The 25,396-nt window shown below is 54.0% G+C and overlaps 1 protein-coding gene across 1 annotated transcript in view; it reads left to right on the top strand.

Annotated features, from left to right (window-relative positions):
- The window catches only part of EPHB1 (EPH receptor B1), a 69,613-nt gene that overhangs the window by 38,767 nt on the left and 5,450 nt on the right, over nucleotides 1-25,396 (top strand). The window contains exons 4-10 of the mRNA XM_082288037.1: nucleotides 10,580-10,735; nucleotides 13,807-14,142; nucleotides 16,445-16,626; nucleotides 18,261-18,423; nucleotides 20,493-20,601; nucleotides 20,808-20,872; nucleotides 24,721-24,843. Of these exons, the coding sequence (XP_082144163.1) occupies nucleotides 10,580-10,735; nucleotides 13,807-14,142; nucleotides 16,445-16,626; nucleotides 18,261-18,423; nucleotides 20,493-20,601; nucleotides 20,808-20,872; nucleotides 24,721-24,843 (1,134 nt within the window). The remainder of the gene's footprint in view (nucleotides 1-10,579; nucleotides 10,736-13,806; nucleotides 14,143-16,444; nucleotides 16,627-18,260; nucleotides 18,424-20,492; nucleotides 20,602-20,807; nucleotides 20,873-24,720; nucleotides 24,844-25,396) is intronic.

A 25,396-nucleotide genomic window follows, 5' to 3' on the forward strand; every position in this document is an offset into this window, starting at 1 on the left:
GAGCAGGGATATTCCTGGGATAACGCTGTCCTTGTTTTGTCTCATCCCTTCCCTCCCCAGGGCCTCTCTGGGATGATGCTCTGGCAGAGCTCTGCCGTCTCCTTGCTCTTCTGGGGGAGAGTTGTGGAGCCTGGGGCACAGCACTGTGTGCCAAGCTGGAGGTGGAGAGCTCCAGCCCTCAGGCCTGGTCTCTGGACTTGGCTGCCTGAAACTTGTCTGATGCCGTGAAGATTTTTGCCTTTTCTTTTATACCCCTGTTATACCTTTTTTACAACTTCTGTATTCTCAGTGCTTTTTGCCTACATTCTTGGATTTGTTTGTCAAGCTGAGAGACTCAACATTTTAGAAGCTTTGTAGCCAGGGATCAGTGTGCCCCAGAGCCCAAGGTCCTCTCCAGAACACATTCTGTAAACCAAGATAGAACCATCCAGGGGAAGGTTCCTTGGGGAGGGGGGCTCACTCGAGCCTCTCCTTGGGGAATCTTTGATAGATCTGCTAATTAGTAACACCTATAATGTTATACCAGATCTTTTTTGGGGCTTACTCAGTGGGGTGCATTTCAATGCATATAACCTGGACGTGTGCACCTAAGGATCCTTAAAATAAATACCAAGGTAAAATCCCTTTTCCCCTTCTAACCGTGTTTGACTCTTCATTTTAAGACCAGGAAAAGGCATCAGTCTGTAAAAGCAGGGGCATCCTGGAAAATGATATACAGGGGAATTACAAATTAAATTTCCATCCTGGCTCAAGCAGCTCTGCCAGGTCTGCAGCCCAGAGAGGAAATTGCCATTGAGGAGAGACATGGTAGTGACTTAGAATTTTATTTTTTATTTTGTACTTTATTATAGTACATATTGCATCCAGGCTCAACAGATCTCCCCTGGCCATAGCTTTGGTATGGGTTGGTGTGCACTGTGTCCCCTCCGTGGTGCAGAGGGACCTGGTCACCCTCCTCACAAGCAGGGATTACTTTGATGTTTATGGGTTTTGCTCTGTTGCAAAACTGGGAATTTGAAATGGTTCTGGGCATGGCAGAAAGGTTCTCTGGCTGTGTGGGTGTTTCCAGGGACTGTCATTCTCTGGCTAAACCCAAATGTCCGGGTTTGCCATGGGCATCTGTTTCAGCACACCAGGCAAGCGAGGGTGGCAGTGCTGGAGGAGGGTGACAGGAGAGACCTGTGGTTATCACAGATCTCCTGCTCCACATCAAATCTGTTCCTGAGCTCTTAATCATCTGTTATTATTGAAGACAACTTATTCTTAGAGAGCCCAAGGTGCAAATTATGTTTCACAGCTAAGAAAAGCTTCCAGAGCTGCTTATGTACAGTAAATCCCTGCAGTCTCAGGGGGCTTTGACTTATGTGTAGCAGATGTTGAGGATGGAGGAGACCACACCTTTGTGCCTGCTTGTTGCTATCACCAGCACAGACACAGGTGGAAATTTAGGCAGGAAGAAGCTGTCTGGGCTCAGAGGTGGGGTCAGTGAGTGTTCTCCCACCCTGCAGCTCTGGGCATCTGTCCTGTCCCCGGTGATGGCACCAACATGGACAGTGCCAGTGTTCACACTGCTTGCAGGAGGTCCTTTCCTGTCCAGAGCAGGTTGCCTGCCCTCCCCACTGTGGCATAGGGGTGAGCCAGTGTGGGAATCATGGGAGCATGGAATAGTTTGGCTGGAAGGGCTTTTCAAAGGTGTCACCCTTGTCAGTGCTGTGGGTCCTCTCTCCTCTCTGCAGCTGGGTAGGAAGGCGCCTTTCCTCCCAGGAACAGCAATTATGGCTTGTTCTGCTATAAATATTCATAGGGAAGCTCTCTTAATTGCTTTTCTAATTAATTCCATGCATGGCACTCTTGGGGTGGATGAGGAATGTGCCTTGGTTGGGATGTCCTCCCATGGCAAATCCATTCCTGGGCACAGTCCTTAGGCAGTCAGCCAATCCACAGCCCCCCAGGGCTCACCTCCACCCCGATGGCAGTGTCCTGCTGCATGGTGGGACACCTCAGCACCCCAGTGTGACCCCGCTGTCCCGCAGTGCTGTGGCAGGGACACAGGGAAGCTGTGTGTCCCCACGGCCCTGCCCGTGCCGGCAGCGCCAGCCTGGCCCTGTGGCTGAAACTCTCTCCAGCCCCATCCTGGGGTGGCTCTTCCTTCACGGTATCAGCACTAACGAGGAACTACTTCAGACGTAATTAATGAGCACTTGATGTTCTCTAGATCGAGGGGACACTGCATGGCATGAGCTGGAGAAGGAGGAAGAGGGGCTTAATTACTTCCTGTTAGGGATGGGAGATGTTTGCTTCCCAGCCAGGAGGGGACTGTGCTTTGGGGAGCCCAGTGGCGATGCCACCCCAAATTCCCAGTCAGAAGAGGGGCTGGAATTACGGAGTGGCATCAGTGGTTCCCAAAATCCCTGGTTGCAAAGGAAGGATGCATCTTTTTCGGGGGGCTTCTAACTGCAGCCCCTGCCAGCAGCTCTGTACCTGCGGGAAGAGCTTCTCCCAGAGATCCTGCAGGAATTTTCGTGCTGGTTCATTTCCCTGTTGATGAGGTGGCTCGAAAGCTGACACAGGCATTGAGGGGTGAACACGATGTGCTGGGTTAGGGAGCACATGGAAGTATTGTCTCTTCCAGTCTGTGTCCATTGACTCTGGAGTTTCATGTTGCTGCAGTTCACGAGGGAAAAAAATATTTCTCCATGGAGCCTCCAGATGCCTGGAGTGGGGGTAGAGAGCATCTCTGGGGATTGTGTCCTGGCCTGAATCTCAGTCCCCCAGTTTTTTACTCCAAACTCATTGTGAGGTTCATTGTGGGCAACAGATGGTGAGGCACTGGCCTTGGACACTTCCAGGGGTGGGGCAGCCACAGCTTCTCTGGGCAACCTGTGCCAGGGCCTCACCACCCAAGAATTTCTTTCCAATATCCAATCTAACCTTGCCCTCTGTCCATGTAAAGCCCTTCCCCCTTGTCCTGTCACTCCAGGCCCTTGGATCCCTTTAGGCACTGGAAGCTCCTGCCTGCAGGGATGGCAGCCCCGGTAGAGGGAAGAGCCTGTGCTGGGCTGCAGCTGCTAAATCTGTTTTTAGAGAAGACTATCAGGAGGTTAAATAGCATCAAATCCTTGATGAGAACTTCATCCCCCTTTCATTTGTTGACTCAGAATAATGAGCTGGGGCAGTGAGGATGGTGAGGAGCAGCCTGTGCCTGGTACTGCCATGGCCACGTGTCTGCTGCTCGCTCTGCTGTGAACCTCCCTGTGTATGTGTATGAATTGTCTGCAGTTTGATCAATTTACTCTCCTTCATCACTCGAAGTGGCTGGTTTATGGCAAGGAAGTGGAGCTGTGGTGAGGGAGCTGTGGCATGGGACTGGGCTGTGAGCCTGGAGCCAAGTGGAAACTAAAACAGAGCAAAACCTGAGTGGGAGAACAGTGATTTGGAAAAATGACCATGACAAGTGTTGGGTTTTTTCCCCCCGCTGGCTGTTTTGGAGACTGAAGCGAGTTCCCTGCTCCGTGGCAAGCTGGCAGCCCCGCGGCACCGTCTGCCCAGGGCGTGCCTGCTCTTCTCTTTGCATCCATCTGGGACAGATTTTCTTTTCAGACCTTCAGAATCCCCCCAGCCGTGAAAAACAGAGAGAGTGAAGCCCAGAGTGGTGATTAAATGGGTAAGCATGGACCTGTCGGGAAGCTGCAGGCAGTGAGCAGCCAGGCACGTGGGAGCCTGAACCAGCTGCTTCTGTGCCCTGCTCGAGGCTTAAACTCCTTGTTTAGGGCCATGATGTCACCTCAACAGTTGGTGTTGAAGCTCCTTTGCATCCAGAGGCACTTAATTTTTCCAAGCAAGATTTTCTGGAGGAAAACTGCTTCTGGGTGAGCATCAACTGCACTTGGCTTCCAGTGAAGCACACGGGGCTTGCTCTGGTGAGCAGTTCAGTCTGTGAGCACCTTGCTCCATCAGCCAGGGATTTGCTCCCCTGGGGCAAGGGGTGGGATTTTTGGGAGAGGTGGACAGGGATGCATCCAATCCTGTTGCCTCTAATATGGCTTGCACAGCTCCCTAACCTGCAAGCACCTTTTAAATCCTGCCCTGCTCCGATTCATTTCTCATCCGTGAGAAGAAAAGCAGAAAAAATCCCCCGAGAAAGGTAAAACCACATTGAATTTTACTTCCCTCCATGAATAAACCATGGCAGGCCGGCTCTGACTTTAATTTACATGTGTCCCAAGGCGGATCTAAGCCCAGCCCATTCCTCTCGAGGTGGAGGGCTGGTTTAATTAAGTGTCTGCGTCAGGCGGCGCTGGGGCCGCTTTCCTCTGTGCAGTGGGAGGGACAGAGCCCGTGCCTGCAGGATGCCAGCCCGGATGCTGGGAAGCTCATGTTTATCTCATGAGTTTATCTCATGAGTTTCTGCCTATGCAGTGCTGAAAGAAGGGAACACAACGGGGCGGGTGCTGTTTGTAATTCAGATGGTCCCGAGGTGGGAGCATCTCTGGGTGATCCAAAATTCGTGCGTTTGGCTACAAGACGGTGAATTTTGCACCAAAATGAGGTTTTGGGACAAGGATCTGGGGACAAGGCTCTGCTGGGATGTCCTGTCCCCTTGTGCTGTGGTTTCTGGCGTGGCTTGGGGTCCTGACCTGAGCTCCCTCCTTGGGAGCAGGAGGATACTTTAGGGCTGGAATGCTTGGACTTCCCTGTTCCTCCATCTGGGTTGCGCTCCTCTCCCTACGCTGAGGACTGGATGCTGGGATCTGGTGGCTGATGGGGTGTTTTAGGGCTGAGTCTCCTTTCTTGGCACGGTCAGGAAGGCAGGATGCGTGTGCTGGGTACCCTCCCAGCCCTCCTGGGTTGGCATTGCTCCCGGTACAGAAAGCTCTCCGGATTGATTTGTGGCTGCCTGGCGGAGGGCAGCATGGCAGAGCACCCCATGGTATTGCTGGCTGCCTGCTGGGCTCGCCGTGGCCGTGCCAGGCTGGGGCATTCCTGGAGAAACACTTGGCTTAAGATAAAAGGGAATCAGATCATTAAAAAGTAGGAATGGGGGCAAAATCCTCACAAAACAACCTGCCAGGCCCTCCCCAAGAGAGAGGCAGGAGGGAAGGGATGACAGGAGAGCACCACGTAGGGCTGCAATTAAACCTCTGGCACCACGTGCCTGCTCCCTGCTTGGATGTGTGCAGGGAGGATGAGGAGGGAGATGAAAGCAGGGTGGGAAGGCAGCGCCCTCGTCACCCTTTGAAGGTGGGAGATGACAACCCCCCCCTGTTGGTGACAGCTTGCCCAATTCTGCTGCTTTTCCCCCCAGCCTGCAGCCCGGGTCATCATCATATCAAAGGCATTGAAGCCCAAATGCATGGATGGGCTGGCAGCCCGGGGTCTGTGTGTGTCCCCGGGGAACACGGTGTCACCAGTGCCCCTGGCACTGCCCCAGAGGGCAAGCGGGAGCCCTGGGAAGCCTGCCCCTGTAGTCACAGCATCCTCTCAATGGCACTTCTCCATAGCATGCAATTTCGTGTGGGTGTTTATTTGCCTGGATGGTGTCTCTCAGCTGAAAGTGTCTGGGAGGGTGTCCTAGCTGGCTTTTGAGCGCTCAGGGTGACAGCAGGATGGCAAGGAGAGCATTTTAAAACACCCTTCTCTGGAGCTAACCAGTTTGAAGGCTGAAAAACTGGTGGGTCTTTTTCTTATTTCATTTTTTAATGTATTTAAACATAGATTCTGTGTCGATGGTGTCTACGAAACGCACAAGGCGTTTCTGGCAGGCATCTCCTCTCTTTTTTGGGGGGGTTTCACCAAAAAATTGTGAACCTTGTGCAGAAGGTGTTGGGCTGAGGAGCCAGTATTTTTTCTTAAGGATAAATTATTGTTCACAGAAAGGGGGGCCTTGAATCTTTTTCCAGCAGGCTGCAAAAGCAGTGAGCCACAGTTCCTCCTTCTCTCCTGACCTGTGCTGTCCTCAAACCCTGCTGCCCATCTCCCAGAGGGTGCTGCTAGGTGCTTCCACATGTCTTTTTGGAGCGAGGCTGGATCATCCAGGCTCTTTAGTGCCTTTGCACCTGACAGTGCTCTCCACACCTCCAGCTTGCTTGAGGGCATCATCTCATGTAGCACTGCTGCTTCTAACACAGCTTTTCATCACCTGCTGTGCCAGAGTGCCACAGGTGTGCTTGAAGACGCTGGGATTGCCCTGGAAAGGCGCTGGACCCAAAAGGGAACCCAAAACAGGCGTGAATTTGGGGATACCTGGAAAATGGGGTTAGCTGTGCCACAGCAGGGACAGAGGGGCATGGGAAGGATGAGGCACTGCCAGCTTGATTTGCTGGGTGCCAGCGAGGGTTGGGGCAGGTCAAGGCTCTGAATCTTCAATTCCTTGGAGAAGCTCCTATTTTAAAGTCTGCGAAGGAAAAATGCCACTCTGCTTCCCCAGGGAGCTTTAGAGCAAGTTAATGTAGGGGCAATGTCTCCTTCCTTTCTTCCTTTCTTCTTTTTTTCCTTTTTGACTTAAGCTTCCCTGAGAGAGTAATTAAAAAGTGCCAAGTTCCAGGTGCTAACTGAGAGGATTTAGTTTGAGAATGAAACACTTGGATGCCCCCACATTTGAATATCCCCATGCTTGCACCCTTCCCACAGAGGCTATGACGGTGGCTTGCCTCAGGCAGGAGCAGGGATGGATGAGCCGAGAGATCCTGCTTATCTCCGGCTCTTTCTAGGACTCCTGGCACCTGGAATGCAATGATGCAGGGTACAGGAGAGTGTTAAGCAGTGGAAAGCCCTCGCAGTGCTGCTGTGTGCCACGAGTGCTTCCACAGTCCATCCTGCTGCTGGGCACTGCCCAGGCTCCCCAGGGAATGGGCACGGCCCCGAGGCTGCCAGAGCTCCAGGAGCTTTTGGACCATGCAGGGTGGGCTTGTTGGGGTGCAGGATTGATGAGCCCTGGGGGTTGCTTCCAACTCAGGAGATTTGGTGGTTCTGTGATTCCGTGGTTTTGGCATTCTCAGATTCTGTGGTTCTGTGATTATGTGATCCCGTGGTTCTGTGATTCTCAGATGATGTGATTCCATGTTTCTGTGGTTCTGTGATTCCATGATTCTGTGGTTCTGGGAGCTGCAGAGGGAGGCGGCAGTGGGGCCACAGCTTTGTGGTGCCTTCACTGGGCGTTTGCCTTGCGTGAGTTGTGACACATCCTTCCTCTGAGCCTTTGGGGTGAGTAGGAGAGGATCAGCTCTGGCTGGGAGCCCCCAGCTGTATCCAGCCCTGTGGCCACATCCTTACAATCACCCCTCGGACACGAGGACAACTTGCAGCTATTTTTCCCCCAAACTTCCACTGATGATGTCTACCTGCAAGAAGCCTGAGTTTCACCAGCCCCTCAGTGATGTTCCCTCCCACCCCCAGATATGTCAGCCCTGGAAAAGGGGTCCTGCTGGCAAACTCACACCTGGGATGTGCAGCATTCCCGGTGTGCAGGCAGGATGATGGATCTGTGGGCAGCTTTGGACTGTGGGGGGGTTAAGTGCTGAGCATCCTCCCTGCCGAGCAGCACGGAGGAGTTCTGTGCCCCAGCATTTACAAACACGCCCCTGGTGCCTAAATGTGAGGAAGTGGATAGTTAAGCACATCATTAATCTTATTCAGCCCCCATAATCAACAATCAATTAATTCTCCTCCGGGCTGAAGAGATGCAGGTTGTGCTGCAGCCTGGGCACTGGCAGAAAGAGCCCCTTCCCACAGGGAAAGCTGAGGCAGAGCCTCATCCTGCACTTGTCTGACACACTATCATGGATGCAGGCCTTGCCAGCTCTGGGAAGCTCTTGGAGCAGCCCTTAAATTAGGGCAAATGTTGCACTGGCCATTAGTGGGGTGACTTATTGCTCCCTCCATCTGAGCCTTGCCCTCGGACTGTGGGTTTGCCGTGTGAAGGATTATGGATCCCACTGTGGCACTGCAGGGCCCTGGGGGTTTGTGCTGTGCTTTCGGTATGAGGCTCATGGTTCAGCTCCCCCAGAAAGAGGGGACACACAGGCAGCAGCCAGAGGGGAGTGCTGCACCCACGGCAGCTTTGGGAGAGAGGAGAAGGCATCCACCTCCCCGAAACTGTGGGAGGCTTTAGGCAAGCACAGTGTAATTACAGGAGAGAAAAGCTAATTGGTAATAATAGCAATTAGGAGCCACGTGCCTGCAGATTATAGGAATTTGTGGAAAAGCAAAGTGATAACGGAAACCTGCGGACACTGGGTTGCAGGGTGCCATGTTCAGGTGTTTTGACAAAGCATCACTTGGATTAATTGTAATTAAACATTAACAAACCTCTTCAACCAACCCACCGACGTGCCCTCAAGCTTAAAACTGAGGCATGTTCATTGTACTGCAATCCTCTCATCGTCCTCCTTCCATCCTCTTCCCTTAAAACACAGGTGGCTGCTCCCTGGTACCACTCTTACCTGTTCCCCTTCCTGCCCCTCCAAAGAGCCTGGCACATTTTAGGTGTGTTCTGACACATCCTCCAGCTCCAGAGCCCACAGGTTTTTTTGCACGTCTCATGGATGCTCACCCTTCCAGTGGGAGCACGAGGCTGCTGGGACATGATGGGGAGGCGATGGTGGGAAGGGAGAGGTGAGGAGCTGGAGATACACTCGAAGCCTTGGTGTCCAGTTGTGGTGTTGTTGGTTCCTGCCTCGTGTGTCTGTGTAGCTCTGTGCCTCCTTGTGCTGGTTTGGAATAGGGCTGTGTGTGTGTGGGTCGGGGAAGGGTCTGCATCCTGAAGGTCTCCCTCAAATGCTGTGGACTGCGTGGTGACCCCGTGTGTCTCACTGCCCACCGCATGAGGTGGTGGGTTATGGGCCTCCTTAAGATGCCACATGCATGGGATGGCTGTGGTGGGATGTGGAGGACTTGGCAGTCCTCCCGTGGTGGGGAAGAGGAAGGGCAGTGGGAGATGGTGGCTGGTTCCTCTGGAATGCCACGTCCTCACCCAGCTGGCAGGGCCATTGCAAAGAGACAGTTCATTGCAGCCAGCTGTGTGCCTCAGGCTGTGGGGCGGCAAAAGAGCTCCTGAATAATAAAATTGTAAAATATTGTTTTGATTTATTCTTTTCTATCATCTATTAATATCTGGAAAGGCTGTGTGAGCAGGAGGCCTTCATGAGTTTTGAATGACAGGTTAAAGGGCTCCAATAAAGATTAGATGGTCCACTATCTCCCAAGGAAATTGCATCAAAGTGGTTACTCCTGCTTGCTCCTATTAATTTCCTCTTCATGGCTGCTAGGAGATGCCTCATATCCTGATGCAGCAGACAGGGGCTAAGAGGCACTTTCCATTATCTCAATCATCGCCGTGTTTATGAGACACGTCGGGTGTTTCTCTGCAGAGCTGTGCCTTGGGGGGGATGGCATCCCAGGGCCAGAGCTGGGAGCCGAATGGGGCTGGGACCACCCTGGTGTGAGGCCAGGAACAGTCTCTCCTGGGCTGCATGGAGGTCTGATCCCTCGGGTACGTGTGCCAAAATACAGATATTCCCTTCTGCAGCCTTTGGTTCCATCGGATTTTGTTGGATGTCAGGGATGGATGAGCATCCATTCATCAGTGCCCATTGGTGAGGATGGGTGGGGTGGGGCGGAGATGAGGGACCCATCCCTGTCACTCCATCCTCGCCCTCTCTCCACAGAGCAGCGAGATGGTTGATTAATGAAACCTCCCCTGTGGCTGATTAAACCCTCACTGTAACTGGAGCATCTCCTCTGTTATGAATTAGTTGCCATTTCCTGCTTGAGTGAACTTGGAGTCTGGGCAGCTCCAGGCGCAGGCTGCGGGGGATTAGCGGGGTGGACCCATAGCACACTGTCATGGGCGTCACACCGACTTTTTAATAAAATATTTAAATTCTGCATGGAAAAAGAGCTGTGGAACCTGAGCCAGGCTGTTGGGGTGGTGGACAGGCACTGTTCAGAAGAGGAGCACTGTCCTGCCCCTGCTTGCCCATGTCCCCATGGGTGCTGCTGGGGATGGGGGTCCCACAGCCCCCTGCCATCCCCCTGCCTGGGTATGAGCAGTAGGGAGTGAAGCAGCTACTGCAGCCCCCTTGCTCTGCCTGGCTAAAGATCGTTGCTGTGTGGTTGCAGTATTTGTCTAGTGGCTTCAGGAGTAATCCATGGCCAGCGTGGAAAATTCTGGCCATCCTAGATTCATGAGAAGGTACTACCCCATTTAGCACTAATACAAGTGTGAAGCTTTTCTGTGTCTCCTCTCCCTCACCCTGTTCTTTTCCTTCTCCTCACCCTGTTCTTTTCCTTTTCCTTTTCCTTTTCCTTTTCCTTTTCCTTTTCCTTTTCCTTTTCCTTTTCCTTTTCCTTTTCCTTTTCCTTTTCCTTTTCCTTTTCCTTTTCCTTTTCCTTTTCCTTCCCCTTCCCCTTCCCCTTCCCCTTCCCCTTCCCCTTCCCCTTCTCCTTCTCCTTCTCCTTCTCCCTCTCCTTCCCCTCTCCTCTCCTCTCTCCCTTCTTCCTGCCCCATTCCAATGACAGGACCTGCTTTCCCTGCATCCCAGAATGGCTCAGAACCCACCTGCTCTGCTCTCTCTTGCAGCCTGCCCCGTGGGGACGTTCAAGGCCAGCCAGGGCGCGGGGCTGTGCGTGCCGTGCCCCCCCAACAGCCGCTCCACCGCCGAGGCCTCGCCGGTCTGCGCCTGCCGCAATGGCTACTACCGGGCGGACTTCGACCCGCCGGCCGCCGCCTGCACCAGTGAGTACGGGGTCAGGGCTGGGCGGCTGCAGGGCCTCGCTGCCCTCGCCCCTGGGGCAGCAGTGGGGATAAAGCCTCAATCCATGCAGAGTTTGTTTTATTTTCTCCCCCCGTCCCACGGTGGATGGGAGCGAGAGCGCGGCTGGGTGGGCAAGGCGGAGGGGTGGGGTGGCCCCGCATCCCACCTTGCTGGCAGCCTCTGGAATTTATCCATCAGCCCGGCACCGGTGGTGATGGCAGGGAGATAGTCCCCAGGATAGATTAGGATTTAAAGTTATCTGCTCTGGCTGTCTTGTTCATAGTCTTGCAGATGGAGTATTTTTTAATAGGGGGAAGGCTGCATTAAGCATTGGTATTCAGCGATGCGTCGCTGCTCTGCTGCCTGCCCGAGCTGCCTGCCATGGCAGTGATGCCTTTTTTGGGTCTTAAAATCAAGAGTCAGACACGGTTAGAAGGGGAAAAGGGATTTTACCTTGGTATTTATTTTAAGGATCCTTAGGTGCACACATCCAGGTCATATGCATTGAAATGCACCCTGCCAAATGCCCACCCCAAAAGATCGGGTATAACATTATAGGTGTTACTAATTAGCAGATCTATCAAAGATTCCCCAAGGAGAGGCTCAAGTGAGCCCCCCTCCCCAAGGAACCTTCCCCTGGATGGTTCTATCTTGGTTTACAGAATGTGTTCTGGAGAGGACCTTGGGGTCAGGGGTGCACTGATCCCTGGCTATGAAGCTTCTAAAATGTTGAGTCTCTCAGCTTGACAAACAAGGCCAAGAATGTAGGCAAAAAGCACTGAGAATACAGAAGTTGTAAAAAGGTATAACAGGGGTATAAAAGAAAAGGCAAAAAATCTTCATGGCATCAGCAGCAGTGTCCTCAAGCCTGGCTTTTGTGGGAAAAGAGCCCAGGAGACAGGAAAGAGCTGCTGTGCTCTTCAGCCTGCTGGGAACTCAGGCCTCAACTCCCCTCCAGATACACTCCAGGCCCTTGAAGCAGCCCATCATGGAGCATTAGCACGTGGATGCTCCGGACCCTGCATGCTGGGAAGTGCCCAAAGCACATGTCGGAAACAAGGAAAGGATTTGTGTGTTTTGCTGGATCACCTGAGCTCTCAGACAGGTTGCAAAACTACAGATAATCTACAGATTTTTATTATGTGTTGTTACATAACTGATTTACAGCAGTGCTGAGCTACAGGAATACTGGAAAAAAAGTCTGTTTGCTGATTTTTATTTCTTCTTGTCAGTACTTGCTTTTGTAGTGCTCCAATTTGAGGTGCCAGCTGTTCACCCACAAAGTTTCTCTGTGCCAGAGGAGTACATAACATTGTGGAGCTGCAGGCAGTGCCCTGGACTGGAACCCTTCCAAGGGTGATCCCTGCAGTTCCTGGGCCCCTGCAGAGGAGAGAAGGGACTGCAATTAAAGTGGGAGGAATTTGGGAAGGCAGCAGTTTGCCACTGGGACAGGGAAGAAATACAGGGTTTTTGTCCTTTCTCTTGAAAAGATATTATCTGCTTGAGGTATGGAGGGAGGATTTGGATTAAAGCTCCTTAATCCAGACAGGTTGCAGATTTTTGGGTGTAAATCACTAATATTGATCCCGTTGAGCCTTTGTGAGTCCTGCAGTCTTGTTCCCCTGGGGAATCAAGGTCCTTCTCCCTGCTCCTGCCCCTGCTGTGGGCCCTACAACCCTCCTGTAACTCTCTTTGACACCTCCACCGCGGGGGAGCCTGGCAGTGCTGCGGTGCCTCAGGTCCAGGACAGCCCATGAGGATGCTGCACTGGTGACTGCTCCACAACAGACACTTCTACTCCTAAAGAGGAAAAGGGTTAAAGGCAATGGAATTCTATTATCTTAATTTATTTTTTTAAGGCTGTCATTTCTCCGGGCATTTGAACAAAATCTTTCATCCGCATTATCCACGGCAGCAGCTCAGGGAGGCTCCCAGAGTGTCTCCATGCAGAATGACCTCTCCATCCCACCAGGCACGTCACCATGGTGCTGATGAATCTGTCCCTGTCCAGCCCATCCCTGGCCACTAACAGGGCTGATTTATCCACAGCCCTAATGATGTTCCCTGGCACACACACACACACACACGGAGGGCTCCCCTGGGATAGGTTTCCCCAAGACAGAGCGTGCTTCTCTCTCTTAACCCTTCCTTGCAGGTCAAGTCCTCCATCATTTTTATTGCTCCCTGTATCATGGCAAACTCCTTTTTCTTTCTTGGAAGTGCAGCCCCCAGCCCAGCCAGCATGAGGAATTCCTTGCTTTCCTTATTTAATATAACCCAGCAGCTGAATTTTGTGGTTTTGGCTGCGGAGCCGTCCTGGCTGACCCCAGATCCTTCCCCAGATCAGTGCAGATGTGTGTTTGTACCTCAGTGATGCTCTCCTGGGTTCCTCCTGAACAGACTGCAGCCCCAATCCAGCAGCGCTTGCAATTGGAGCCGTGCTCAATTCCCATCCTCCGAAGCATTTGCCATGGCTCCTGGCTGGTTTGATCAATGCAGTTTTCGTCTCTTGTCCAACATGGGAGCTGCTTGCAAACCATGGAGTGGTGCCGTCTCTCCTCCATGCTGGGAAATTCCCAGGTTTCCAACTTGATAACCTTCCAACCCTTAATAACCGCTTTCCATTTTTGACTCTCTCTTCTCCTGCTGCTCCTCTGGTTCTCCACAGTGCTGGCTAAGTGACTTTTCTCTTGCTGGGATAATCTGCTCGAGGTGCTTCTCCGCGTGAGCACTTCAGTTATCTCAGCATCTCCCGATGGGATTGAAATGGGTCCGTCTTCACGGATGGATCTGCGTGCATTCCACGTGGAGGTTTTTTTGGAGACTTCAGTGGTTTTGTGGCATGGGAGTCCTCATCTCCATCTGGGAAGCTTGTCTGCAGTGCAGGTGGTTGGTGTTGCCAGTTTGGAAAGTCTGACCCTGAATTAAGCGAAGCTGTGGACACCAAATCCCTCCCTGAGGGAGGAGGTGATGGATAGTGCAGATCCCTGGGGGTGTCGTTAGCCTCCAGAGGAGGGCAGGGAGCTGTCTCAATGCCTCTCCTTTCCCACAGGTGTCCCATCCGGCCCCCGCAACGTCATCTCCATCGTCAACGAGACGTCCATCATCCTGGAGTGGCACCCGCCGCGGGAGACGGGCGGCCGGGACGACGTCACCTACAACATCGTGTGCAAGAAGTGCCGCTCGGACCGGCGCGCCTGCTCCCGCTGCGACGACAACGTGGACTTCGTCCCCCGCCAGCTGGGGCTCACCGACACCCGCGTCTTCATCAGCAACCTGTGGGCACACACCCCCTACACCTTCGAGATCCAGGCCGTCAACGGCGTGTCCAACAAGAGCCCCTTCCCACAGCAGCACGTCTCTGTCAACATCACCACCAACCAGGCCGGTGAGTCCCGCCGTGACGCCACGCAGGCTGGCTGGCCCCTGCCAGCTGCAGGCTCCGTGTGGAGTCAAGGTCTGTGTCCCAAAGGAAAAGCTCCCGGGGTGTGAGGGTGTGTGATGGCTGTGGTGCCCCCAGCCCTGAGTGGGGAGAAAGGCCAGGAGAAGAGGGGGGAAGAGGAATGGTTGCCTGTGCCCTGGGCAGGGTGAGAGTTGGCTTGTGGGAGGGATATCTGATGCCTGCTTTTATCCCGCTCTAGATTGCTTGGGGGTGAAATGGCATCACCACTTTGCCCCTTTTCCCAGTTGGGAGAAGGGAGATGGGGTGAATCCAGCCTTGGAATGCAGTCTGACTGTGTTACAGCACAGAGGGAGCAGCATGCCAGGGCTGAGTCCAGGCTCTGTCTCCTCTGGCACATCCCTCTGCCATCATTTTCCTCTTGTCTCCTTTTCCAGGCTCCCCTGCTCCCTTTCCTCTCCCCAGCCAGGCATCAGGAGCTGAATGAGCAGCTCTGGGTCAAACAGGGATGCTGGTGGGGTGGGTGTGCAGATGGCAAGGGGGAAACTGGTCCTGGGCTGCACTGAGGATCGGAGGGAAACCCGTGTGCTCTGGATTTAAAAAGGGGATGGGAACTCCTGCTTTGTGCCAGGCCAGGCAGCCTTTGCCATCCTGCTCCCTCTGGATAGCACAATGGAGAAACCTGGTGTAAATATTTCAGTGTAAATATTTCAGTGTAAACCAGTGTAAACATTTCAGTCTCCTGGCTCCAGGGAATACAAATCTACACTTGTGCCTGGCTGGCATCACTGTCTGCTGAACCATGTGCAGCCAAACCTGCCTCTTGTGTCCAGGCCTTTTTTTTTCCTGGGGTGGATTTTTGGGGTGTTTCTTAGCTCTTCTCCCACCACGGGGAGCTGGGAACAGCCAGGTCACCCTCATCTGTCTGTCTGTACCCCAGGGGTCCCTGCTTGTCTTGCAAAGGCTGATTACAAACATGGAAATGCTGGGCTGTGGAGTAACCTGATGGAAATGCACCAGGGATATCCAGGGCATTGGTGCTCTCCCTCTAAAATCTCTTTGGCTTTGCAGTGGGGTTTTCCAACCATTTCCCAGCCCCATCCACGCGAATGGGAATTAATAAAGCAGCAGTCAAGCTGAGTGCTTAATTTCAGCCCACGATCATCTTCCTGGAGCAGATGTGGAGAGATTAAAAAAAATAATATAGGATTAAGTATTCTGGGTAAACAAAGGCAATGCTGAACTATCCACATCTCCCACTGGAACCACGAGAAACGGGGCTCCTGCCACCCCCAGATTCCCTCCATGGCATGATCCCATGCCCCAGGCTGGTTGTGCCGGGTTCAGGTATTCCCTGGGTTCACACAGGGAAGGCATTTTCCCTTCCCAGCACTGCCTGTACTGTGGGCATGGTGAGGAGGAGGAGGAGGGCAGAGATGGCTGCATTGGGAGCTGACTCTGTGGACAGGACATGCCAGTGTCCTTTTGGGTGTGGACAGACTTGGATACCTTTCTTTTGCTAGGAGTAAGTGCAGGATTAGGGCTGTGTTGGCTGGCTCTGCCCCTTATAAGTACAGCTTGGAGGGCACAAAGCATTTGAAAAAGGGTCTCTTGACTGGTTTAGTGGCTCAGTGTCCCTGATGGTGGAAGGACAGTGTTGCTGTTCTCCTGGGAGAAGCAGATTTGGGTGCTGAGGATGAGCATCCCCTGAGAGCCCCTAAGAGCAGCCCCAGCAGCTTCTCTGGAGCCGAAGCTGGGCTGGCGTGTCCCTGCCCTGATTTGCTGTCATTGTCCTCAGGGTGGGCAAATTTTTGCTACCACAGCCCATTCCTGAGAGCACGGGGGGTGGCAGTTGTGGCACAGCTCCCTGGGTGCTGAGTGCTGGCTCCCCAGAGATGCTGTTACAGCAAAAGATGTCACACGGAGCCGGAGCCTGTCATGAAACCTTGGTTTACCCCGCTGGGGAGAGCTTTGCTGTGTCTCTCCCACCACGGGAGATATCCTTGGAGCAAGCAGTCCCAGGGAGAAGCCACACCAAGGATTTCCAAGACCCTAATTAAAGGGAGTAGTTGGATTAAACAGCAGAATTCCCTCACTGCCTCGCTGCTCTGCTTCCATGTAGAGCTGCTGAGACACCGGTCTTCCCACTGCTAACGAGCAAGCTGGTCCCATGGGGAAGCCAGCCACAGGCACGGGAGATTCAGGATGCCGTGGGGATTTTCCTCCTTCTCAGGGCCAGTTTTCCCACCCCTCTCCATTAATTTTCCCTCGCTCCCCGCTTCCTCGGCAGCCCCCTCCACCGTGCCCATCATGCACCAGGTGAGTGCCACGATGAGGAGCATCACGCTGTCCTGGCCCCAGCCCGAGCAGCCCAACGGGATCATCCTGGACTACGAGATCCGCTACTACGAGAAGCTGAGCCGCATCTGCACGCCCGACGTCGGCAGCACCGTGGGCTCCAGGCCGGCCCCGGTGAGCCCGGGGGAGCCCTGCCGTGGGGGCTGGGCTGGGGCACGGGGACATGGGGAACATCGATAGGCTCTGAGACAGGCTCTGCTGGGAATGGCCAGGTGGGACAGGCACCAGGTCACCCGAGCTGCCTCCAGAAGGTGGGAGTGAGTTGTGACTGCAGCTGCTAAATCACAGAATGAGAATCACAGAGCAGCTTGAGTTGGAAAGGACCTTAAGGCTCATCTAGTTCCACGCCCCTGCCGTGGGACACCTCTCAGTGGATCAGGTTGCTCAGAGCCCTGTCCAACCTGAGCCATTCCTTCCCCGTGGCAGCATTTGTCCAGCACATCAGTGCCCATGGCTGCCTTGGCTCTGGTATTTGCTAGGACCTGAATCATGGGGATGGCATCAGGAGGAGGGGAGGGAGCTGGAGAGGACCAGGGAAGGTTATGGGGGTTGTCCCTGCCCCGGGTCACTGCCTCCCACTGCTCCTGTCCCTGGCAGCTGTCCTGCCCTGCAGGGGACACGCTCCCAACCCCTGCAATGAACCGTGCCCAGCCCAAGCTGTTCCATCCCTCCTGTGTCTCGCCAGCTCTAATGAATTCCTCTAAGTGTGAATAATTAGATGATCTCACCAGCGGCCTCTCACCAGCAGAGCACTGGGGAACGTGGTAACAAATGAGAGCGGAGACGCATGAGGTTTCCACCAAGGTCTAGGCCAAGGACCTGTGCCAGCAGAGCAGGGCTGCAGGGGCTGGGGATCTCGGCAGAGAGTTGCCCTTGAACCTGCTTGAGCAGGGTCTCACAGGGCACATTATGGTGTTTTGTGGAATCACAGAATGGTTTAGGTTGGATCTTTGGTTAAAGATCATCCAGTTCCAACCCCCGTGCTGTGGGCAGGGACACAAGGCTTCCGTAACTGTGGGATGTTTTTGAAATGCACAAGGACATCAATCATTTGAAGATGAGGAATTTGTTGTTCATAAATTATTTTTGCTCTGGATGATCTTGTTGTTTCCTTCTGCTACTCCATTCTCCCTGCTCTGGTGGGACCAGGGGGCCACCTGGGAGGCACCTGGGAGGTGCCTTGTGGGTCCTGTTTCATAAAATCATGGAATGGCCTGGGGACCTTAAAGCTCATCTTGTTCCACCCCCTGCCATGGGCAGGGACTCCTTCCACTATGCCAGGCTGCTCCAAGCCCCGTCCAACCTGGCCTGGAACATTTCCAGGGATCCAGGGGCAGCCACAGCTTCTCTGGGCACCCTGTGCCAGGGCCTCCCCACCCTCCCAGGGAAGAATTTCTTCCCAATATCCCATCTAAACGTACTTTCTGTCAGTGGGAAGCCATTCCCTGTGTCCTGTCCCTCCAGGCCCTTATAAATAGTCCATCCCTATCTTTCTTGTAGCTCCCTTCAACTACTGCAAGGCCACAATTAGATCACCCCAGCCCTTCTCCAGGCTGAACAATCCCAATTCTCCCAGCCTTTCCTGTGGGACCCTCTGTGTCAGAGACGCTCCTGAAGCAGAACCAGAGCCTCTCCTTCCCCCCCCCCCCAGCAGCCGAACCCCTCAACACAGCCAGGCAGGCTGCAGTCCCGCTGTCCCCCCGCTGTCCCCTGTCCCACTGACCGTGGCTCTCTCGGGGTGCCCGCAGGACCACAACGAGTACAACTCGTCCATGGCTCGCAGCCAGACGAACACGGCGCGGCTGGAGGGGCTGCGGCCCGGCATGGTGTACGTGGTGCAGGTGCGCGCCCGCACCGTGGCCGGCTACGGCAAGTACAGCGGCAAGATGTGCTTCCAGACCCTCACCGACGGTGAGTGCGCCGGGCACGGGGATAAAGGGGCCTGGCTGCCGAGCCTCTGTGCCGGGAGCCGGCGGATTTGCGGCGGTGTCTCGTTATCCGCCAGCGGCAGGAGCGAGCCGCTCTCCGGCTCCCAGCTCCGGGAGCTCCCCCGCTGTTTATTTCTGGCTCTGCTGCCTTCAGCTGTGGGGGCACGGAACCCCCTGGCACGGTGCGATGGGGTGGGAGGAGGGCTGCAGAGCTTTGGTGGAAGGAGTCTGGGCTGCTTTCCTGCGATGCTTGGGGTCCATCTGAGCCACCGGGGCAAAGCTGGGGCGGTCAGACTCATGTGAAAGCTCGTTTCCCATGCCAAAAGGGTGTGTTGGGCCAGCTCATGACCTTCGTGGCTTCTTCTGGCCCTTCCCTGCACCCACAAACACTGGCTTCCTTTGGAAACTACTAAATCAGGGGAGGGTTTGTCATTAATCCCAGCTTCAGGACTAATCCAGAAGTTGGGGAGTGAAGCAGGTCCTCCTGGCCCTGGGGCAGCTGAGAGCCCGTTCCCTGTTGCTGCTGGCATGGCTCCTTCTCTGCTCAGGTGGCATCCATGGCTCCCAGCCTCACTGCCTGTCTTTCCTAAAGCTTTTCTTCTTTCCTAAAGCTTTTCTTCTTCCCCAAAATGGGTCACCCCATGCTTGCATTCATGTCGAGTGCCAGCTGGGGTGGGAAGAGGAAAACCATGCCGGGCGACCAAAGGGAAGGAAATGGTAATAAACCCCCCTCCAATGCCTCAAATATTCAGGATTAGAGAAGCGAGGAGAAAAATCCTGCCTCAAATAAGCAATTAATTGAAATTTAATAAGAATGGATTGTGTAGGTTATTAAATAATAATTGATTGTTAGATGAGAATTTCTCAGGATTTGAGCAGCATGCAGGAGATAAATCTAGTTGCCAGTAATTAACTGCAGAGTAGAAAATACAGATAAAAGGGTGCTAAATGCTTTCTTTTGGATGAGTTTTATTTTAACCCTTGCATGTGGCTGCTGGCAGAGCCTGGCAGACCTCGCTGGGGCAGCTGGAGGGAGGGGTATTTCTGGAATGCTACAGAAGCCCCAGGAGTGTGGGATCTGCTGGGTACTGCCTGTTGAGAGTACCTACACCACTGATGGGGCAGGGAAAAATGGGGGAGACACATGGAGGGTGCCAGTAATTGTTTTGGGCTTCCCCCAGGCATATCCAGTCCTCCCAGTGCCACCTTGGCTTTCTTCCCAGCTTGCTGCTGCTGAAGGATGCAGGGGGTGGCTGAGGGGACAGAGGAGGTTCCGAGGGGTGCAGGGGGTTGGAGGGATGCTTAGTGGGGAAGGGATGCTGTGGGTGCCGTGGCCCTGTGAAAGGACTTGTCTCACGCTGAGATATTAAGACCTACAAGCAGACCTGCAGCCAGGGTTCCCGGGTTCTCCTGAGCCTCTCTCCCAAAGCTCACCATTGTGCAGGGGACTCTGATGTCTGGTCTGGGTGAAGCCTTGGCACAGCATTCTCTGGCTGGCTTGGTTATTAGTGGTGTTTTCTTCCTTTCCTACAACTTGTGGGAATTCTGTGTCTGTGAGACCCCATGTTAAAATCGGTCAAAGTGGCCAACAGGTTGAAATCATAGAGTCTCAAAAAGGTTTGGGTTGGAAGGGACACCAAATCTCATTTCCTTCCAACCCCCTGCCATGTGCCGAGACACCTTCCGGTAGATCAGGTTGCTCAATAAATGAATTTATTGAGGAAAGGGAAATGCCAGAGCCATGGGCAAAACCCCCTTGTGAACCTCATCTCTTTGGGAAACTGGGTCCGTGCACATTGGTCTGCCATTATTTCCAGGATCTTCTCTCCCCTGTCTTTAAGCCAAAGATGTGTGAGCCGAGCATGGCAATCCTACCCAGTGCAATATGGCATGGGCTCATTGCCTGCCTCAGCTGAGCCCCCTGCCTGCATCCCCCTTCTCCCACCACCTTGGGAGCAGCACCCATGGGATGGGAGGGGATCCCTTCCCACACGCTGCTCTCGCTCCCTGAGCGTGCCAGGGAGGATTGACCCCGTCCCTCTTCTCTCGCAGACGATTACAAGTCAGAGCTGAGAGAGCAGCTGCCTTTGATCGCAGGGTCTGCAGCGGCCGGGGTGGTCTTCATCGTCTCCCTGGTGGCCATTTCCATTGTCTGCAGCAGGTGGGTCCCTGTGGGATCAGTGTCCCTGGGAGGTGGAGGTGGTAAGATACAGATTAGGGGTCGGAGAGGCGGGATGGGGGACCCGTGTGGCCAGAGGGAGCAGCACGATGCCGCTGCTGATGGAGTGTTGCTGGCAGGGGAGTGGCTTGGGGCCCCCAGCAGCTGCTGATCCCTGAACCTGGCTGTTCTGTCCCCTCTTCTGGCAGGAAGCGCGCCTACAGCAAGGAGGCGGTGTACAGCGATAAACTGCAGCACTACAGCACCGGCAGAGGTGAGCAGCACACGTGGGAAAAGCAGATGGGGCAGACGCTCCCCAGCCTGCACCCGGCATGTGCCCCACTCATCCCCTTCCAAGGGGGCTGTGGGGTGGGGGAGCCCCTGTGGCAGATGGGCAGGACCATAGGGTGGGAGGGGAGATGGCCACATGTGTCTGACAGGGTGTGGGGGAGGGCAGGTGCAGCACTGTGGGTGGGAAGAGTACCAGGAGAGATTTGGGGGATGATGATGGATTTGGGGGGATGTCAGGGGCAGGGAGGATGTAGGGGGCAAGGGATGGGGAGAGGATGCTGTGAAGACTCCCAGAGGAGGAAAGGAAGGAGAAGAGGTGGTGATTAGAGGGAGGATGCGTTCCTGATCTCCTGCCACAGGCTCTGCCTGGGCCTGGACTGGGGCTGGGCTGTTGGGGGGATTCTGGGTTTTGGGAGCACAGCTGGGGTGTGGGTGCTGGTGGCTGGCACTGCTGCTGTCCTGGCTGCGTGGCTGATGCTTGCCCTGTCCCCTGCTCGGGGAAGGATGTGCAGGCAGTGACTGGGAACATTTAACTGGCTTTGGGCTGCTGATCCCCTTGGCAAACAATTAGGAGAGCCTGAACTTTTCCTAGGAGACCTCTGTGGCCGGTGGAACTGTGCACCAGAATTAATTCCAGGTGTATTTGTGTGGAATGGCTGCTCTGGTGCCCCTTCAGCAGCCAGCACTGCAAATGAGAATAAAGCAGCAAAACAGCAGCTTTGGGGGGCAGGATTTTCCCATAAATAAATCCCATTTACGCTCTCCTAGAGATGCTTCCCAGGTACAATTTGCTACCTTGTGGGAAGAACCATTTCTGGGTCCTGGGTGCCTGCTTGGGGGAAAGAGGTGTGGGATGCAGGGGTGGAGGAAGGATGGGTGGGGAAGGCAGGGAGCAGTATGGGTGAGCAGAGGGGAGGAATGGGCATGGAGCAGTCAGCCTGGCAGAGAAAATCAGGAGGGCTGGAGAGGGATTGGAGACAAGCCGGAGAGCCCAGCCAAGCCAGCAAAGCACACTGGATCTCTTTAGACCTTCTTGGCATCACCCTGAACCCTCCCAACGTGGTGGCAGTGCTGTGGGGGGCCCTGAACCTCCTGGCAAACAATAAACTGTTTTCCAAACATCACCGGGTGATCCCAAAATGCAATGGAGCTGTGCTTTTCCTCCCTCTTTTCTCCACGTTTCTGCACTGTGGGGGGGCAGGGCAAGATTTATTTGATGCCTGATGGATAAACTCATGTCAGGCTGCAGGCAGACCGATTTTTCATGTTTTCCCCCTGTTTTGAAGCATTCCCCACCCCACGCGCATCCCTAGCCGGCCCCAAGCACCCCGAAATCCAGGATGCTCAGCCTAGGGAAGCAATGAAGCATGTGCCTGTCCTGGGTTTCTAAACCTGGGGGCTGTGAGGACTGGTGTCAGAAATCCAGGGTGCCAGTGATACTCTGCCAAGGTTAGCGAGCCCCCGGGTGCTCCGTCAGTGCAGAGGCTGGAGCAAAGCAGGTGGGAAATTTGTGGTGAGCAACTGCTGGAGTAATGAGAGCATCCTCTGGAACAAATCACCGTGTGTTCAGTGGCATGGCAATTACAGCCTCCCAGAGCAGCTCTGCCATCCCTCTGGCAGGACCCCAGGATCACCTGCTGCTGGCAGAGTGCTCTGAGTGGGTTTTGGGGTGAGATGGGGTCTCTTGGGGTGTAATTTCTCAGGGTTTATCCCTTCCACTGCTTCGCTGGGAGCTTTGAGATTGGGGAAATTGGGAAAACGCCCTGTTGAAGCAGCAGCAATTCAGCAGGAAGGGTTTTTCTCTGTCCCCATGATATTTATTGCCAAGGAAACTTGATGCCAGAAGGAATTGGACGCTGGGGTCAGGGTCGTGGTGCAGAGCGCTTCAACTTTTGAAGAGTGATAAAAAATTTGCCATTGTCTGCAGCAGTGAAAAATGGCCTAATCCAGCTTTCAGGATTCTTGGGATGATTTTAAGAGCACAAAGCTCTTTGCAGGCAGGCTCACCACAGGTGCCTTTCTTTGGTGGTGTGCTCTGGTACCCAGAATTTCACCCAGCTTTTGCTGGTGTGGCAAGGGTGAGCCGGGGGCTGAGGTCATCAGAGATGAGGAATGGGTTTGGGTGGCCAATCCCTCATTTGGATGGGATGAGGATGAGGGGGGAGCTCATCCTGGTGATTACTGAGCCTGTGGACAGAGCCTGGGGCATGTCAGAGGGTGTTTGAAAACCAGCCTGTGTTGACAGTGGACAGGAAACTCGGGCATTGTTTTCTCCTCTATTTTTTCAATATTTTGATCAGTGAGCCAGTCTCCGTTACGATCCTGTAAATCCCTTCGTAATCCTGGCTGGAGCATCAGCTGCTCTTGTAAAAGAATTTATGGGGCAGTTAAAGTGTATGAGACAGAGCCATAAAGGGATTTATGAACTGGGAGATGCACAGATGGCTTCATTGCAGCCTTCCCTGCCTCTGAGGTGCAGAACTTTTGCCCCAAAGGCCCCTTTTGGGGGTGAGGATGCTCCTGCCTGGTCCCTCCTGAGTCCTCAATGCCCCACAAGCAGCTCTCCCTTGGTGGCTGTTTGGCACCAGCAGTGCCCACTGAGAGGCTTTCATGCCTTCTCCTGAATTGTTTCACAGCTGGGAGCTGATTTAGATTCCTGGTGCAGAGGTGATGCTGTGGTCCATGCATCCATCTGTATGCCAGCTCTGGAAGGGCTCTGGGAAGCACCAGTGTGATGGAATCATGGCCTTGAAAAGGTCCTGAGCAGTGTAATTGAGTGCTCTTAGTCCCTGTAAGGGCAAGGTGCCTTAGGGAGGGGACCAGGCAGTGATGTCCCTCCTGGTCTCCACCAGACATGACCTTGAGGGGCTGCTGTGCCATCCATGGTCCCCTTTTTGTGTGAGAAATGGCACAGGAAGCTCACCCCCGCCCAGGGGGACACCACAGCCCGTTGTAGGTCCCTTTTGGGTGGTGGTACAACACCGGTGTCCCGCTGAGCCCTGTGACCTCACCGTGCCCCACCACCATGCCCCTTGGCAGCTCCGCAAGCCCCCGGCATCCAAACTCGATGTCTGCAACCCCGTTTGGGAAATCTGGGGAGCTGGTTTTGCTTTTTCCCCCTTGGAAAGGGGCAAGAGCCCACTTTGTGCGTGTCCCTGCAGCGTGGCCAGATCCTGCTACCACGCGTTGCCCCGGGTGAGGGACCTCCCGCGTGTCCCGGCGTCCAGCCAAGCCGTATTTCACGGATCCATCCAGCTTGTTGGTTATAATTGCTGCACTCTGTCAATTTAGTAGCCGCCACAAAGCCATCAGAGGCCTTTTTGGGTAAATAAATATTTCTTCACTAAGGTGTGGAGCCTCGTAAAGCCTTCACCGTAAAGCCAGTGCGCTGTAGTTCAGGTCTGTAACTGCTCCCGTCACCGGGGAGGAGGAAGAGGAAGGAGAATGGTGGAGGAGAGGAGGGCAGAGAGGGAGAGGAGGAGGTTCAGGGGATATCTGGGTGAATTGGTGGCCCAAAGAGGATGAGAAGGGTCTGTGAAGGTGAGCACAGTGATAGCAGCCACTTAGTGGAGAGTGTGAGAACAGAAGGGTCTCCAGTCCTTGGCCATGGTACAACTGTTCTTGGTTTTCCAGGCTGCCCAGAGACTGTGGGGATGCCCCATCCCTGGCATTGTTCAAGGCCAGGTTGGGTGGGGCTTGAAGCAAACTGGTTTAGTGGAAGGTGTCCCTGCTCATGGGGGTACTTTGAGCTCCTTCCAACCCAAACAACTCTATTAACTGTTTCTGTAATTGTCTCCCTTCTGCTGTTGTCCCTGTTGTCCCTGTAACAAGGGTCTCCGGGGATGAAGATCTACATCGACCCCTTCACCTACGAGGACCCCAACGAAGCCGTCCGAGAGTTCGCCAAGGAGATCGATGTGTCCTTTGTGAAGATTGAAGAAGTCATTGGGGCAGGTGGGTCTCTCTGTCTCCTGCTGCCCATCCTTCCCTGCCCTCTCTGCTGCTCCTGTGTGGCCAGGCACCCACGTGGAGCAGCTCTGTGGGGGAGCACAGACGGTCCTTCGCCTGGAAGCCCTCAATGAAGCCTTGAAACATCAAGCTTTCCTGGGTTTGTGATGCGTTAGGGTGGACACGAGGTTGTTTTATGCTCTCAAAGTTCCTCTGAGGTGGGAAAGGCTCCAGGAATGTATTCACTGGCTGACCACGGGGCCTCTTGGGATTTCCCATGTGGCTTTTCCATGAGATAACAAGAAAGGCCCGATCTCACTGTAGTCTGTGCCATATTCCCATACATGTGTGTAGATACACACATGTGCATGTGTGTGTGTGTGTGATCTGTGCTGTTCTATTGCCATTTTTAAATAACTGTGTCATACTCATAGAGGAGAAAGTGAGAAGCCGGGGAGGGGAAGCTGTGAGGAAGCAATGAGTCAGTTTGGTTGGGATCAGGTTCAGTGATGTATCACTGCTCATCAAGGCAAAGTGGCTGCAAAAGTGGCTTAAATGT

Source organism: Coloeus monedula, assembly GCF_965178545.1.
Source record: "Coloeus monedula genome assembly, chromosome: 10".
NCBI lineage: Eukaryota > Metazoa > Chordata > Aves > Passeriformes > Corvidae > Coloeus > Coloeus monedula.